Genomic DNA, 16,095 nt, shown 5'->3' with positions numbered 1-16,095 from the left:
AAGATGGCGCCCGCGGCGTCTCGCTCCTCCTCAGCGCGAAGGCCGCAGCCCTCAGTAAAGATGGCGGCACGGCTCGCCCTCATCCCCAGCGCCGCCCCGGGGCCGTGGAGCCGCTTTACTTCCTGTCGGCCTCCTCCCCGCCCCGCCGGCGGCATCGCTGGGCCGGGTTTCGCGTTGCCATTGAAGGCGGCTCCGGGCCGGGCCGAGCGCAGTCTGCCGCCGGGCGCGGAGGCCGCTGTCGCCATAGCGACGGGCCTTGCAGCCAATCGCGCGCCGCTTCCGCTGACGTCGGCGCCGACACGTGGATCCAAGATGGCGGCGGCGGCGATGGTGGTGAGTGCGGCGGCCGTGCGGGTTCCGTCCGGCGGGACCGGGTTGGGGGGAGCAGCACCGGCACCGCCCGGGGTCTCACGGCTCCTCGGCCTCGTGGGCTCTCCGGGCGGAGGACGGTGCTCCGAGTCCGGCTGCGGCCTCACTGCCTCCCGGGGTGGCCCTGCGGCCCTGCGGGGCGGTGTCGGCTGCAGATTGTATTTTATATTGTAACGACTGGATTCTATTGTAATGACTAAGTTCTATTTTAATGACTGAATTAGTCCTGGAATCCTCGGAGCTGTTCCTGGTGGGAATCCTCCAATGCGGGTGAGCATCAGGACACCCATGTGCGGGAGGAAACGTACGGTGAGAGGCACTGGTCGTTCATGACAGCAGCCTTCCTCCCCAGCAGCACAGAAGGCCAGTGCCCTGGTGGAGCTCTGCAGGAGCAGGGCTGGGCAATAGAGGCTGTGTGCTGGTACAGAATCCGCTCTCAGGTGGGCGCTGTATGGAAGCGGAGGCTGTCATTCATCTGGCTTTAACACCACCGTGCTCTGCTGGCTGCCTCCCAGGCAATGAGGAGCACTGGAGATGGTTCTCCTGGGGGTGTCATAGAATGGCTTAGGTCGGAGGGGAACTTAATGATCATTCAGTTCCAGTCCCCTGCCTGGGCTGGTTGCCAGCACTAGATCGTGCTGCCCAGGGCCCCATCCAACCCTCCAGGGATGGGGCATTTTCTTGTAACCTCCTTCTGTGAAAGGCAGCAAAGGCTGCTGACAACTCTCCTGGTCTCAAAGGGGCTCTCTGAAATCAACGTGAATGCAGCGCTTGTCTCCTTTCTAAAGGCTTTCAATAACTCCTCTGGGTGCAAGCATGGGCTGGGCAGGAGCGTGATAAGGATGAGGCTGTGCAAGCAGTTGTCAGGGTCACAATGAGAAAGGGAGGGCAGTGAGCAGGTGCTGGTAATGCTGGGCTCATCTTTTGGCTTTCTGGAGAGTGAGTGGATGTGGAGAAAGCCCAGGTGTGCTCTATTGTGGGGGGGGGGGGTCGTCTCTTGCTGCATGTTTGAGCTTTGTGTTCTGTCTTCCCTTTCTGACACCGTGTGTGAACTTTAGGCGGTTGTGGTCACAGAAGCTTTGGAGTGATGTGGTAACTGGGATCAGAGCTTTGTGCATCCAGCTGGACAAATGGTTGGACAAATGGCCAGGCACGGGCTGCTCTCCTTGGCTTTCCTCAGAAGTGAAGATAGGAAGCTCTTGATTTCTGCTTTTCAATGTATTTTCTGCCCTTCTTTTTCATATATCCATCGTCTCGTTCATACGCTGCCCGCTCTTCTCGTTTCCTACTTTGTTTTCTTCCCTTTAAGAAAATACTGCACCACGTTCACAGGTGTGTGATTGAACTGGGAGCGAATACTTACAAAACTCTTTTGAGAATTTGCAGGGAAAAAAGGCAGCGTTGTTCGGGTCTTTCTAGATGAGATAAATCAAAGAAACAGTGTCCTGGAATAGCTTGCACACATTAAGCCCAGTGGTAGTTATCCAGGAGTACCTTCTTGGCGAGGGTTTTTGTGTGAACTTCTGTTTGTGGCTGTGTGTGGTGGAGATGCTGAGTCACGGCCTGAAGCAGCGATGGAGCACCTGGTGGGAAGGCAGAGCCAACCCGGGGCAGCTCAGGTGCAAGCAATGCATCTGAGTGACCAGAAGGGCTGGAGCCGTGATCCACCCCTTGCAGCCCTCATTTAAGGGCTGGCAGTGCAGGTGAGGGGATCTTGTTGGAGGTCCCTGCATACTGGAGACCTTCTGAGGGTAGGCAGTTCCTTGCCTTCATTTCTGCATCCACAGCTGCTGTGTTTGGGTTTGTCCTCATTTGCTGCAACCAAAGACTTTGCCACCCCTCTACTATTGCTGTACTTTCCATTGCATTTTAGTGTTACATTGTGCATGGGACAAGAAGTGCAGAGTTAGGACAGCTGTGAGAAAGGTTCCAGTTAATTTACTTTCACAGTTAAGTGGCTCACTCTAAGGTTAATTATGGGAATGGACTGTCATGTTTTCGGATTCTTTCATTAGGAGTCCCACAGGCTTCAGGTGCTGAGTTCCATGTCTGTGTCCCTGCTAAGGCTCTGTGCTTCGCACGGTGCTGGGGTCCTCCCTGCAGCACCATAACTGCTCCCTGCACTGATGGCCTGGATTGGCTTGGTCTGGAGCTGTGCATCTGTGTTGCACTACTTGCTGCTTTGCTGTGGGGTTACCTGGCACGTTAGATGTTTGACTGTCCCCGGAGTGATTTCTTATGAGTGTGTTTTGAAACACTTAGAACAGGTAGAGTTGACATACTCAAAACTTTGTGGTAGAGGCCATGAAGACAGCACCTTCTTCTTCTGGAAGCTTATGCCTCACCGGGGGATGTGATAAGCAGAGTTCTGTCGTGCTCGTTTTGGTCTTGCACAGGTGGTGTTCTGTCCTGCAGGCATCTTGCAGATGAGAGATTGCCTGGCCAGGCCCAGGACTTGTGCAGATGTTTCCATGCATATCTGTGTTGGCATTGCTAAGCTTTTATCTTCGGCTGGAGGAGAGGAAGCTGATCTGTGAACATGGCAACAAAGCTCCTGATGAAGAAGGCTTCAGGCACTGCACGTACTTCCTTCCAGTGTCACTTTTGAAACTCCATCCCACCTGCTGCGTAGCAGTGTTCCCATTTCATGGCCCATTTTGTAGTCCCCCTCTCTTCTTCTCTGTTTCCTGGTACCACCTCAGTCATCATCATCCATATCCAAGAGCCTGACTTTTGCCATAGGCATCATCACCAATGCGTCTTCTATGTGCTTGTGTGTCTCCTGAGTTCCTTCCAAGGGTCTGTCCTTATTTTTCTCATCTTACAAGCCTGTCATGGCAAGGATTACCAAGGAATGTGGTTTTGATTTTGCTTATGTTCTGCTAAGTAATATTGTGCCGTGGGTGTCAGGCACTTCGGTTACAGGCAGCTGGCTGCTGTGGTGCACGGCATTGCCCCTGGTGCTCACCTGCCTCGGGCATCTCTTCCTGATGGCTCAGAGTCACAACTCTCATTTACATGACCTGTCACAGGTTACCCACCATGACATGACCACAGAAGGCAGAACTTAGTGAAGCACAGGAAACAGGGATGTGAGCAGCCCCTTTGGGTGCTGTGAGCTGTGATGCTGAGCACAGCAGGTAACGGTGCAGGGCAGCTCCTGACTCACAGAGCTGATGGAAACGCACGTCAGGGTTAATGCCTGTTCTCTGGTAACCTGCTAGGCAAAAATAGTACGGATAAACATGGCTGTCTTGTAGCTGAGCAAAGCCAACACTCTCCTAATTGCATGTGAAGAAGCACAGAGTGGAAGGTGCTCAAGGAGAGCCAACATTAACAGCTAATCTGAATTAACTTGTGTTTCATTGTTCAACTCTGAGGACGTTTTAATGTCTGGGATGAGTGCTTCCAGTCGCGTTGGCCTCCTCCAATGATGTTCTGATGTTTGTTTTGTATTTTAATATTCCATCTTTTTGCAGGGAAGGCTAAAGTATTTGCTGCTCTTGCTGTTGTGGCTTCATGGTACTGACTCTTTCTACGTGCCTGGTGTGGCTCCTATCAACTTCCACTGGAATGATCCTGTAGAAATAAAGGTAGGATGAACTTCGAGCTGCTAATATGTTTGCTTTGGGGTTTTGTGTGTGTTTTCGTTTTCCTGCTTTGTACTGTAGCTTCTAAATGGGACTGGCAAGTCAGATTTTTGCTGCCTTCATGTATGGTGTTGGGGATAAGCAGTCCTCAAGCGGTCACTGCAGTTCCCTACGCAATTCTTTCTTGCTTCTGATTTCTTCTACCCAGCTCCTTCAGCAGTTGCACCAAACTCCTCAAGGTGTTGCTCTGTTTGACAACAAGAGCCCTCTTTCTCACTGCGGTTCTGAAGTGAATTTAATCCAATTTTTCTCTGACACTGTATTGACTCTCCAAGTGCATGTGGAAGGTGGGCCCGGGGATGATAGGTTGGAGGAGCAGTTTGAATCAAACCTCTTCAATAATCTCCTCTATTTAGTTTGTGTGTTTTGTATCAAGTGAAAACCATGATAAGCCCTTTCCAAATACCGATGTTTGTTCTTGAGTGTGGTGGATCTTACAGCTGAAGAGCTGTTCCTGTGCAGTGCTGCTGCTGCTGGAACTGCTTCTGCCATACAGGAGGAAGCCAGGCCTTGTTTTCAAGCATGAGCAATTTATAGCCCTTTTCATTTATTTTTCTAAAGCTGTGGCCTCTGTCTCAGCAAAATCCAGCACCCCTGGGGATGCTGAGGTTTGAGGCTCCCACAGCACAACTTGCTCTATGGCTGCAGTCTGGGCTATTTATAAGCAAATGAGATTTGCCTGTGGCTACTGTAAGCTTCCTGGAAGGAGGAGGTATTGGGATGGTTGTTCTCAAAGGGATTACATGAGCCAAATGCTTCCTCAAGTGATAAGGCAAGTCAGCGTGTTTGCCAGCGCCCTTCCAATAAATGAGCTTGGCTGCATTACAAAACACTCCTGTTTTTACGAGCGACTGTGGCCCTGACTATTGCAGAGTCTCTGCACTTCCCCTGTGCAGTTGTGATTTGTGAGAACTCTCCAGAAACGTTTGGCTTTTCTCCCTGTCCTTTTGTCTTCCCAATCTGGTGGCTTCCAAAGACAAAAGTTGCTCAACTCATCGTATTTCCAGAAGCCAAACCTCTGGGTCCAGTGTGACACGGGTTTTATTTCTATTATTTTTTTAAAGGAAATAACTGCAGTTGCATATGAAATTTGACCCTTGAATTTCTTTGAAGCTCTTTGCTGTTCTGTGGGACTTTACTGAGCCATAAAGTTGTGAAACTGATCCGCCGTGCTCCTTTCTTCAAGGCTTTCTCTGTGAATTAAATGCTACGAAGTTGTAGAGAATATACAGCTTGGAATTGTGCAGAAGGAAAGAAAGCTGGAGCTCTGCAAGGGCCCTCTGTCTGTTCTTACGGCTTCCAAGAGTGAGCTGTATGGGATGTTTCTTGAGGGGAACTTCAGCTTCTGGCTGATGTCAAGAGGGTAGGAAAATGGGTTCTGTCACGGGGATAATTCTTCCTTTCTTCCTCCAGGCCGTGAAGCTCACCAGCTCACGAACCCAGTTACCATATGAGTATTACTCATTGCCCTTCTGCCAGCCCACCGAGATAACATACAAAGCTGAGAATCTTGGTATGTATCTGCTCATGAGAAGGCTCTCGTTACTGCAGCTGTACAGTGTACTGCAAACGCAGGGCAGTACCTGTGGCAAGAAGCTCAGCAGTCTTCAACCTGCCCTTATTTCCCTGTTTTCCAGGTGAGGTTCTCCGGGGGGATCGAATTGTAAACACACCTTTCCAGGTTTTCATGAACGTAGAGAAGAAATGTGAAGTTCTGTGCAACTTTCCCAACAAGCCAGTCACTCTGACAGTGGAGCAGAGCAAGCTGGTGGCTGAGCGGATAAGGGAAGATTACTATGTCCACCTGTGAGTCATCTCAAACACGGGTTTGTGTCGGTGGGGATTCTGTGCTGTGGACAAATTTGATCTGAAATCTGTGTTTTCAGCATTGCTGATAACCTACCTGTGGCAACAAGGCTGGAGTTTTATTCCAATCGCGAGGAAGAGGAAAAGAAGAAGGAGAAGGATGTGCAGTTCGAGCATGGATACAGGCTTGGGTTTTTGGATGGGAACAAGGTAGAGAATCTGGATGCTGTCTGAGGGTTGCCTGGAGGAGCTGTGGGTGTCTGTCAGGAGGTGTCAGAAATCCCTCCGAGAACATTGGGGTTAGGAATGCAACAGAAGCTTTTATAGAGAGAGGAAATATGGGAGAGGCCTCCTGATGGTTGGGAGAGGTGGCAGGTGCTGGAATACTGCAGTGACAGCCAAGGCTCCCAGCAGACACACTGCATGTGTTTTCCTCTCAGGAGAACAAAGACTGGCTGATCTTGAACAGCCTTGGAGCATCTTGTACTTAAAAACCCAAACAAACGAAACAAACTTGTAGTCAAATTCCAGACCAGAATAAACACAAGTCTGATTCCTTCAGTACAGCGTAGTTGGTTACCTGTGAAAGAAACGTAGTTAAGGGTTAGGAAAGGGTATGAGATGTTGGAAAGAAAATAAAGGCACTGGCAAACTTCACAAAACAGAGCTGCTTCCTGCTTGTAGGCATCTAGGAGAAGCTTCCTAAGCCTGCAAATGGAAATTGAGCATGTGGACTCCTGCAGGTATTTTCTTTGATTGCGTGCTCTGAAGATCAGCTCTTTGACTTAACAGATGCGTCTGTTCAGCACAGTCAGTGATCAGCTGCACACACAGCTCTGTTACTTGAGCGTAAGCTCAAACCTGCTGTGCCTGCTTAATGTCGCTGTACTTTGTTCCTGGAGTAGGTGATATAAGAGCCTATTGAAAGTGCAAGCTTAGGACAGCTGTGAGCAGCCACAGACTAATTAATGTTTATCTGATAGAGAAAGGAAGCAGGAAACTCAGGGCTGTGGCTACTGAAGTCCTTCCAACATCGATTCTGTGGCTCTTTTGCTACTGAAGTTTTCACTGAATGCACGGCTGAGATATATCTGAATCTAACATATTGTCTAGGCCAGAAATAGGCTGAAACATTGTCACTGATGCTTGGAGTCATTGCGTTGTCACCTTTTCAGAACTTGATTTCTCCTCTTTTGGCTTTGGAAAGTGTTACCTTGATCTTGAGCTGTAGCACAACGTATCTGGGAACAGCTGGAGTCTTTAGTTTTCTTCCTTAGCTTTCTCTACATGCTTCTAAAGTTTGCTTATTCTTTCTTCGAGTTGCTGACGTTTTATTTCCTGTCGATCTGTTTTAGTTCTACCTGCACAACCACCTCTCCTTCATCCTTTACTACCACAGAGAGGACGTGGAAGAAAACCAGGAGCCCACCTACAGAGTCGTGCGCTTTGAAGTGATTCCCCAAAGCATTAAACTAGAAGGTGGGAGACTTTTAGGGAAGGGAGCGAGGGAGAAGAATCTCTTTTATGGCCAATAGGTGAATGCTGCTGTTGTCTCAGGATGCCAGCAGGTGTGTGACAGTCCAGAGATCCACAGAATCTTAGGAGCTGTTCCAGAGGGACTGAAGTTTAAAAAGTAATAGCTGAGGGAGTAGCATTCTTATCTCATTAAGCCCAACATGAAAGCAGTGTTTCGAAGCAGAGCTGCCTATAGTGTGTACCATCCCATACAGCTTTCCTCTGGCAGTAGCAGGCTTTGCTGGAGAGGTCTTGTTTCTTAGTGTGTAGTGGGACAGAGGATTTACCTGTGGTCTAGATCCTTGGCTTCAGAGCCTTCAGCTTTTGCCCTTGTGGTTATGGTGAAGGCTGCACATAGTTTTCCCTAAAGTTTATTAATGCTATTCATCTAATGACTGGAATAATTGTTTTGCATATTCTATAGCAGCTGGGAAAGGGATGAATGCTTCCCCTTGCAGTATTTGGAGTAATAGCAACGTGGTTCCTTGAATGTGGGGCCAGGATGATCAGTGGAGATACAGTGCTTTGGATGGGAGGGGTGACCCAGTGCATACCATATATTCTTTTACAGACTTGAAGGCTGATGAGAAGGGTATGTGCACCCTGCCTGAAGCAACAGGCTCTGCTCCTCAGGAAATAGACCCCACCAAGGAGAACCAGTTGCTGTTCACCTACTCCGTCCACTGGGAGGTGAGGGAGAAGATGGAAGCTGGCTGACAGCTGGCCGCCCCTACCCAGCACTGACTCGTTAGCAGTGAGCACTCTGAGTGTGCCACAACATGGGTGTTGTGGAAGACACTGGGAATGTGCTGCTGTGAGAAGACATGGGGCGGTTGTGTTTCTGGGGTGTCTGAAGGGCCTCTGGTCACATATTGCTGTTCTTTCAGGAAAGCGACATTAAATGGGCATCCCGCTGGGACACCTACCTGACCATGAGTGATGTGCAGATTCATTGGTTTTCTATCATTAACTCAGTTGTGGTCGTCTTTTTCCTTTCAGGTGAGTGAGATGTGAGGGGTGAAGGCGGCGTTACCATGTATGTGCAGGGAGTTTTCTTTAATCCTCAGCAGCAGGTAGCCTGGGGAGGATTGTTTATGTCTAAGCCTGATCAGAAGGGGCAGGAAATAGACATTAGCACACTGAAATCCTCCTGGTTTGGGCCGCATTCTATCAGGCTGTTCTCAAGGTCTGCTCTCTGACGAGGGTAGCTGAGATAGTAGAATGAGTGTGGTTTAAAGAAAAAACAACAGAAAAACCACAGTGCCCCGTTTGTGCTGGAATAGCGGCCTTTCTGCTCCCTGGGGTTTTGTTTCTGGTTTTTGCTGGGGGAGAAAAGTCATGACTCAAGGCTTTCTCTCCTAGTCAGATCTGTCTGTGTTGGTGGGATCAATGCTGCTCTCATGCTGGGCCACACAGGAGCCCCTGAGCTACACTGTACTTGTTTTCAGGTATTCTCAGCATGATCATCATTCGCACTCTCCGGAAGGACATAGCCAACTACAACAAGGAAGATGACATTGTATGACATTTGTTCTTGGGGCTGGGATCAGGGAGGGGGGCACAGATCAGCAGGAATCAGGTTCGAAGATGTGGATGTAGTTACCTCTTTCCTCTGAAGATGGGAAGCGCGGTTCTGTTACGTGCTGTCACCATCACTGGAAGTGTTCAAAGCCAGGCTGGGCACAAAGCACTGAACAACCCAGTCCAGTGAAAGATGTCCCTACCTGTGATGGTGGGAGGGGGAGGGAGGTGAGGTGATCTTTACAGGTCCTCCCAACCCAAACTATTCTGTGGCAGCTGTTCTACTCTGTATCCAATCAGGGCTACCAGTTCAGATGTTTTCAGAGCTAGATACTGCCTGCCGTCAGTTTGGTAAACGTGTGCCTTGACACTGGCAGTTTAGATCTTAACCACTTTAAGCCCAAGAGAAAAGAAATTTCTTAACTAGAGTGATACAGTTCTATTGAGCTGGCTGCAAGGATGCTAACCTGTTAGGGTGGCTGTGACAGGACCTTCATTTGCACTGGTGGGCTGTAATTGATTCTTTCTTCTTGTTGCTGCAGGAAGATACCATGGAGGAATCTGGTTGGAAACTTGTGCACGGAGATGTTTTCAGGCCTCCACAGTATCCCATGATCCTCAGCTCTCTCCTGGGTTCCGGAATTCAGCTCTTCTGTATGATCCTGATTGTCATCTGTAAGTGGCAAGTGTTGCTTGGAGTGGCTGTAATGAGAAGAGGAGCAATGCTCCAGACTGCAACTTCAATCAGTGCTCACATTAGCTTGGGGCTGCTTCCTTTTTGCAGCGTTGATGGAGGCTGTATGATTTGCTCAGCATTTCTGAGTTGCTAAATACTCAGGTATCCCAGATATGCGTTTCCCAGCTGAAGGCTTTTTTTAATTACTATCTGTATTGTCTGTAATCAAGGTTATGAGGTCACGAATTCTGTTGAACAAGCACTGTTTGATAGTGGGTTGAGAGGCTTTTGCACACGTGCTTTGGTTTCTGAGCTGCACCTGCTCAAATATCTGGCTAGGACGAGGTTAAGACATGGTCTACAGCTTGAGATCAAAGCTGTGGCTCTCTCTGCTGGTGCTGGAGCTGTGGATATGTTCAGCTTTGAAGGAAATGAGGTCTGTGACAGAGGCAGTGATCCCAGGCCGCTGCACTCTGTACGTGGGATGGCTGCTGTCCTCCTGATGCAGGATAGCACGTGTGTATCACAGCCACTCAACTCTGCCCTTTTTCTTTCCACAGTTGTTGCAATGCTGGGGATGCTGTCTCCTTCTAGCCGGGGTGCGCTGATGACAACTGCCTGCTTTCTCTTCATGTTCATGGGGTAGGTGGCTGCTGCTTCTTGCAGCAGAACTGTGCTGCCTGCCCCTTTGCTCACCTTTTCTTCCCACCCTGTTTGCAGCAATGAAAACTCATTTCCCTTATCCTGGTTTGTTTCTGTCCAGGGTTTTTGGTGGATTCTTTGCTGGCCGCTTGTACCGGACTCTGAAAGGACATCGATGGAAGAAGGGAGCCTTTTGTGTGAGTATCTTGGTGTTCCGTGCTACTTGCCCAGGTTTGATGATGGCGAGGTCTGTGGGTTGTTTGAGATCCTACCCTCACCCACCTGCCGCGTATCAGTGCTGCAGCAAACAGGATGCTTCATCCCAGCTGTGGGCTCATGGGGAAGAAACATCTGGTTGATAAGCCACGTGTGTTCTCTTGACTTTTGCTTGCTCTTGCAGACAGCTACCTTGTATCCAGGTGTCGTCTTTGGTATCTGCTTTGTCCTGAACTGTTTCATCTGGGGAAAACATTCCTCTGGAGCGGTAGGTAACTTCTAACTTCTTCATCTCTGGAGCCTGTTGGAGTGTGAAGTGGGTGACTGTGCTGTCAGGAGATTCCTGCTTTCACGTTGTCTTTCTAACTGTGGGTGTCAGTGCAGTAGCTGGCTGAAGCTGGCCTGGCCAGTGACTTCAGTTTCCAGGGTAGGTGATCTTGTTTTTGTTGCTCTTGCTGTGATTCCAGGTGCCTTTCCCTACCATGGTGGCCTTGCTCTGCATGTGGTTTGGGATCTCATTGCCCCTGGTCTACCTGGGCTACTACTTTGGATTTCGCAAACAGCCCTATGACAATCCCGTACGGACCAACCAGATTCCCAGACAGATCCCAGAGCAGAGGTGGTATATGAACAAATTCGTTGGGTGAGTGCCACGTGGTGAATTAAGCCCCATAGTTCTCTCAGCCTCCTGAACATCACCTTGCTGCCAGCATCTGCATGTGGGCAGATCACAGATGCGTTTTCTTTAGTAATGCAGCATCAGAGATTTAATCTGGATTGGTTTAATGTGTTCAACAATGGGAAAAGTTGTGCCATTAACTGTATAAAGCTTATTCTAACACTTGCTGGAGCAGTAGAGCTTTTGGTAGGAGCTTCTGACAGTCAGACAGTTGTATTGTGCTGCTTATAGTTTTTCCTCTCTCCTTTCTCTCTCTGTAGGATTCTCATGGCTGGTATTCTGCCTTTCGGAGCCATGTTCATCGAACTGTTCTTCATTTTCAGCGTAAGCATTTAACCCACTTTGCTCCTGAATGGGACTTGGCTTGTGCTGAAGGGATTAGGCTACTGGAAGGGAAGGGGCACCTGCTGTGAGTGATCTCATTCTCCTGTACTTATTGAGGGCTGACAGGTTCCCTCCAGGCACCTCCAGTATTTTCCTTAGGGAGAGCTGTGAGCTGGATCTCTTCAGGCTCTCTTCTTGCTGAAAGCACCTGGAATTGTCTGTAGAACCTTCTTGAGAGATGTGAAGGATGGTGGTGAAGATGAACCTTAATGCAACGTTACGTCAGGGAGAAATCCTGGCTTTGGGACAGCTGAGCTGTTCCAGCTGTCACTCATTTCTCACCTGTGGACATAGAGGAAGTTGCTGTGCCATTGCTAGGGAGGTGATGGGGAAGAACGAGATGCCAAGTGTAGCCTGACACTCACTGATGGATTCCAGTAGCATGGAAACAGTTTTACGCTGTGTTTTTGTTTCAGGCAATCTGGGAGAACCAGTTCTATTACCTTTTTGGTTTTCTCTTCCTGGTGTTTATAATCCTGGTGGTATCGTGCTCCCAAATCAGCATCGTCATGGTGTACTTCCAGCTTTGTGCTGAGGTGAGATTCCCTTCATGTCCTCTGTTGTACTCACAGTAGCTCAGAGTGTGCGACTGCTTCTGGAAAAGCACAGGTTGTGTTATTGCTGCTTAGTGGAAATCTAGGGTAGCTCAGCTGTGTGGTTGTGGTGGCTTTTAATGCTTTAAGGAGAGCTGGAGCTACTTGATATCTATGGGATTGGGAGCAGTGGTTTCATATGGGAAATCCCGCTAAGAACAGGATATTTTGAGCTGACATCTCAAAAAAAGGAGTTTCATTTCATCCCATCCAAAGAGAAATACAGGGCTGGAGGCCGAGCCATGTTCTTTGTTAGAGCTGTGATACTGACCTGGTTCTGTTTTACTGGCAGCTTTTCATCCTTGGTTCAGAAATAACCTCTGTGGCAAAGTAGCTCCTCGTGCCCAAACCGTGCTTTCCTTTCAAGGAAAACGAGTGATGTCCTCCCTGTCCCCATAAGTTACATCTTCCCTGACCCAGTGGCCCTGGTGACAAAGGAGCCCTGTGGGATAATGCTGAGGCTTTTTATCCTGTCAGGATTACCGCTGGTGGTGGAGGACCTTCTTGGTGTCTGGAGGATCTGCCTTCTACGTGCTGATCTACGCTGTCTTCTACTTTGTGAACAAGGTATCGTTGTCCCTTTTTAAGTGGCACTTTTCTAGAGGAGATTGTTGGATCTGGGAAGGGAAATAGTGGGACCACCCAGTCTGCCCCTATGCAAGCACGAGTCAGCTGACCTGCCAGCTGCACTAACACCTCCAAAGCAGATAGGAGGTTTAAGTGCCTGGGTTACCTGTGTGGAGCAATCAGTTGCTTGCGGTGCCCTCCCTCCAAGGGGATTTCAGCTGAACAGAACTGCCTGGAGCAGAGGGTTTCCTCTTTGTTGAATGCCCCCTTGTGGAGGGTGTTGGCTGGTTTGGAAGCTGACTTATGTTACCTCTGAGCTGGATTTCACTTGGGTTTTTTTTCCCCTCCTCTTCTGTTTTAGCTGGACATTGTCGAGTTCATTCCCTCCTTACTATACTTCGGCTACACCACCCTTATGGTCCTGTCCTTCTGGCTCCTTACTGGCACCATTGGCTTCTATGCAGCCTACATGTTTGTCCGGAAGATCTACGCCGCAGTGAAAATAGACTGAAGATGCACAAACCCAGCAGAAAACAGACACTTTTCGATCCGTGTGTCCTCCTGGCAGCGAGGAGGACATTTTCTCCCAGTGCTTTCGTGGAAACAAAATCCAATGGGAGAGTGACGAGAGAAATAAATAACTCCTCATTTTGGAATGTAACTTCTGGCACAGTGTACATGGATTCTGGGCTACTTCTGGGGGGAAAAGGGGTCTGTAGATACCTTCCATTTTAACTTTATTATCCTGTTTGAGATTTGAGGGAGTTTTTTTTAGCAAAGAAATATCCCTCTCTATAAGCAAACCCCTTTTTTTGCTAATTCTTTTTGTTTTATTTTTTTTTCTGTTGATGATGAATGGATTTAAGGCAGCAGTGGAAACACTTGTGGAAACGTTTTCATCCAGGCCCTGGGGTGCTCTAGGATTCAGGGAGACTTCGGACAAGTATCAGACTGAGTTTCCTTCCTGCCTTTGTGTCTGCGCAGAAGAGGGAGCTTGACTGGCAAAACAAAAGGATCCCAAAAGGCTGACCCAGCAAAAGGCTGACCCAGCTCACCCAGCAGGCTCCCATCACCGAGTTCTGGCTTTGGCTTGTTTACAATTGGATGGAGGTGCCATTCCGAGCCCAGGAAGTGCAATTTCACCCCAAGAGCTGGAGAACTTCAACTGACAGCATCGCTTCTCCCAGCTTCTGACCTTTGGACGGCGTGGGCTGCTTGGGATGCATCTGCTGGAAGGGCTGGGAGGGGATGTTCCCCTCTTCCAGAAGGTGCAGCAGAGCGTGCTGCTGTGGGATCGGGCTGTGCGAGGACATGCTGGCAGCAGGATGTGCAAGGGTTTGTAACATCAGCAGCTACTCTGCTCCAGCCATGTGAGGAAATGGGCAGATTTCTTCCCTGGGAGCCCCGTGGGGTTATGCAGAGCCCACTGAGAGAGGTCTGTGCTGCTGCTGTGTTAGTGCCAAGTGATCTGATGCAGAGTTGGGCCTCAGATACAGCGAGGTGTGCGCGGCTGTGCAGAAGGGCTGGGGTCAGGGAGCAGCCCCCAAGGAGCTCTCCCATTGCCAGAAGCAGCTCTCACTACCTGCCCTGCATTCCAGCTGCTCTTGCTGCTCTCTTCTCTTAGATTCTCTACCTCCAGGGAATGGAAGCTTGCACTCCCTCAGCTGTATTTTGCTCTTTTCTACAAGATGGTTTAAGCCCTTTGGGACAGTCAGTGCAGGCTTCTCTGCCATGGGCTCCTCTTTTTCTGTGGTCTGATGCCTGATTAAACCCATGGGAAGCTCATTTTAAATGAGGTTAAATGTGTTGTTTTGATAATCTACGCCGTGTTTACTGGTAAAGAGCTTCCACGTTGCAGTGAAGGCTCCCTCCGTCCCCAGAGTAGCTGGATTCAGTCAGGGCTATGGGGACGGAGGTGGTGGTGGTTATTGATTTGGTTTGTTTTTTTTCCCATGAGAGCTATGAAAATGTCCCTCTTGCTTCTTCCTGTAGCAAGAAGTGATGTCTCCAACTGACCAGTTGCCCCAGGTGATGCTATGCCAATCCACAGCTGTCCCGAGCCCTCCCTGTTAACCAGCACCACTGCAGACACTTGAGGGCTTTGGGTTTCCTTAACTTAGATTGCCCTAAGGGTTTCCATCAGGTCCACACAAGGACCCGTGGCTCTTAGAGATGGCCTTGCTCCCCACAGGGAGCTTCCAGCCTCTCTGACTCCTCCTCAGCCCCCCACCGCACCAAAGTCTGCCCAGCCAGGAATCAAGGATGGGAAAAGAGAGCAGGGGACACAAGGCACAAGTCCTGTGAGCCCCGCATCGCTTCTGATTCAAGATCTTTCTCTGAAATTTTGGGTTTATTTTGCTATCCCCACTCCAGTGGGGAGGTTCAGCCAGCATTGATTTCTGTCCTTTCCCCAAAGCGTTTTCTCTGTATTCTTTGTAATTTTTAATTAATGTATGTATTCTTTGTGTCCTACTGTAAATAAATCTGCCGTTGTCCTGTTCTGGGTTCTCCTAAGTCACCTCTTTGGTTTTCTTTCCATTACACTCTGCTTGTCCAGACACCCCTGTGCTCTTTGCACGCCTTCCTCAGAAGCAGACCTTGGGATACTGCTTTCTTCCATCCTATCTTTCCTCCAGAACCTAATGGAGCAGCAAGGTTCCTCCCAGCACCGCGCATCCTGCACGTTGCCCTGAAGCTGCCATTGGCCAAGGTATTCTGACTCGTTCCTTGTGGTACAGCTGCCATGTGCTGCATTGTCAGATGGTTTGCAGCTCCATTCACTCGTGTCGGTGCAACTTGTGCAGCTGATGGTGAGAGCACTGTGCCTGCAAAGGCGCTGTAGGGCAGCAGGCAGGGAGCTGCCTCTGCTTACGCTGTGGAGGTGTGTGGGTGCTGCTGGAAGGTGGGCTTTGCTGTTTTCAGCTCGATGTCTTTACCTCTTCTTGTCTGTTTTTGCTGTGGGAAAAGAGCAGCAAGTTTCCTCCAAAGGTGGCAGTGAAGGTGGGGGCAGTGAGATCGCTGTAGGGCGTTGCACCCAACAGTGATGCATGTGAGCAGTGGGTTATGGGGTTGCTGGCATCAGTGGCTGCTGAATGTCTGATGCTGATCAGCTGCTAAGATCAGCATGGGAAATACTTGCATTTTTCAAAGCAAAACCCAAAAAGTAACCTAAGTCAATTCTCAAAGGGCAAAGGGAGGCTGCAGCTCCACCACCAGGACAATCTGCTCAGCCTGCTGCTTGTGCTTCGGAGCAGGATGCAGAAGCAGTGCTAGCTCTCTCCATTGTGTGCAGTGTTAGCAAGGGAGGGGAGTGCTGAGGGGGAATGGGCACATCTCACCCATCTGTGATAGGGATGAGATCAGACCCAGGTAAGTGTCCGGGCATTGAAAACAACTGTTGGCTTTTACACCTTATCCTGAGAAGCAATTCCTGAGGGCAGCATCCTGCTCCCCTTTGGCAAAGCACCACCCCAGATC

At 49.5% G+C, this 16,095-nt stretch overlaps 1 protein-coding gene across 2 annotated transcripts; it reads left to right on the top strand.

Annotated features, from left to right (window-relative positions):
* Positions 1-225: 225 nt before the first annotated feature.
* On the top strand, positions 226-15,118 carry TM9SF4 (transmembrane 9 superfamily member 4). Of its 2 annotated transcripts, none has more exons than XM_072349752.1 (18): positions 226-333; positions 3,849-3,962; positions 5,433-5,532; positions 5,657-5,825; positions 5,906-6,035; positions 7,181-7,304; positions 7,912-8,030; positions 8,228-8,339; positions 8,789-8,859; positions 9,404-9,536; positions 10,098-10,179; positions 10,301-10,376; positions 10,580-10,663; positions 10,863-11,038; positions 11,335-11,398; positions 11,875-11,994; positions 12,529-12,618; positions 12,980-15,118. In XM_072349752.1, the coding sequence occupies exons 1-18, from the start codon at positions 313-315 to the stop codon at positions 13,127-13,129; spliced, it is 1,935 nt and encodes a 644-aa protein (XP_072205853.1). In that variant the 5' UTR covers positions 226-312; the 3' UTR covers positions 13,130-15,118. The 2 variants fall into 2 exon arrangements, with proteins under 2 accessions (XP_072205853.1, XP_072205854.1); XM_072349753.1 differs by lacking the exon at positions 226-333 and adding an exon at positions 507-639.
* Positions 15,119-16,095: the final 977 nt, after the last annotated feature.

The sequence above is a fragment of the Excalfactoria chinensis genome, chromosome 15, assembly GCF_039878825.1.
Source record: "Excalfactoria chinensis isolate bCotChi1 chromosome 15, bCotChi1.hap2, whole genome shotgun sequence".
Taxonomy (NCBI): Eukaryota; Metazoa; Chordata; class Aves; order Galliformes; family Phasianidae; genus Excalfactoria; species Excalfactoria chinensis.
The sequence above is the reverse complement of the archived record's forward strand: the minus strand, read 5'-3'. Positions and strand labels throughout refer to the sequence as shown.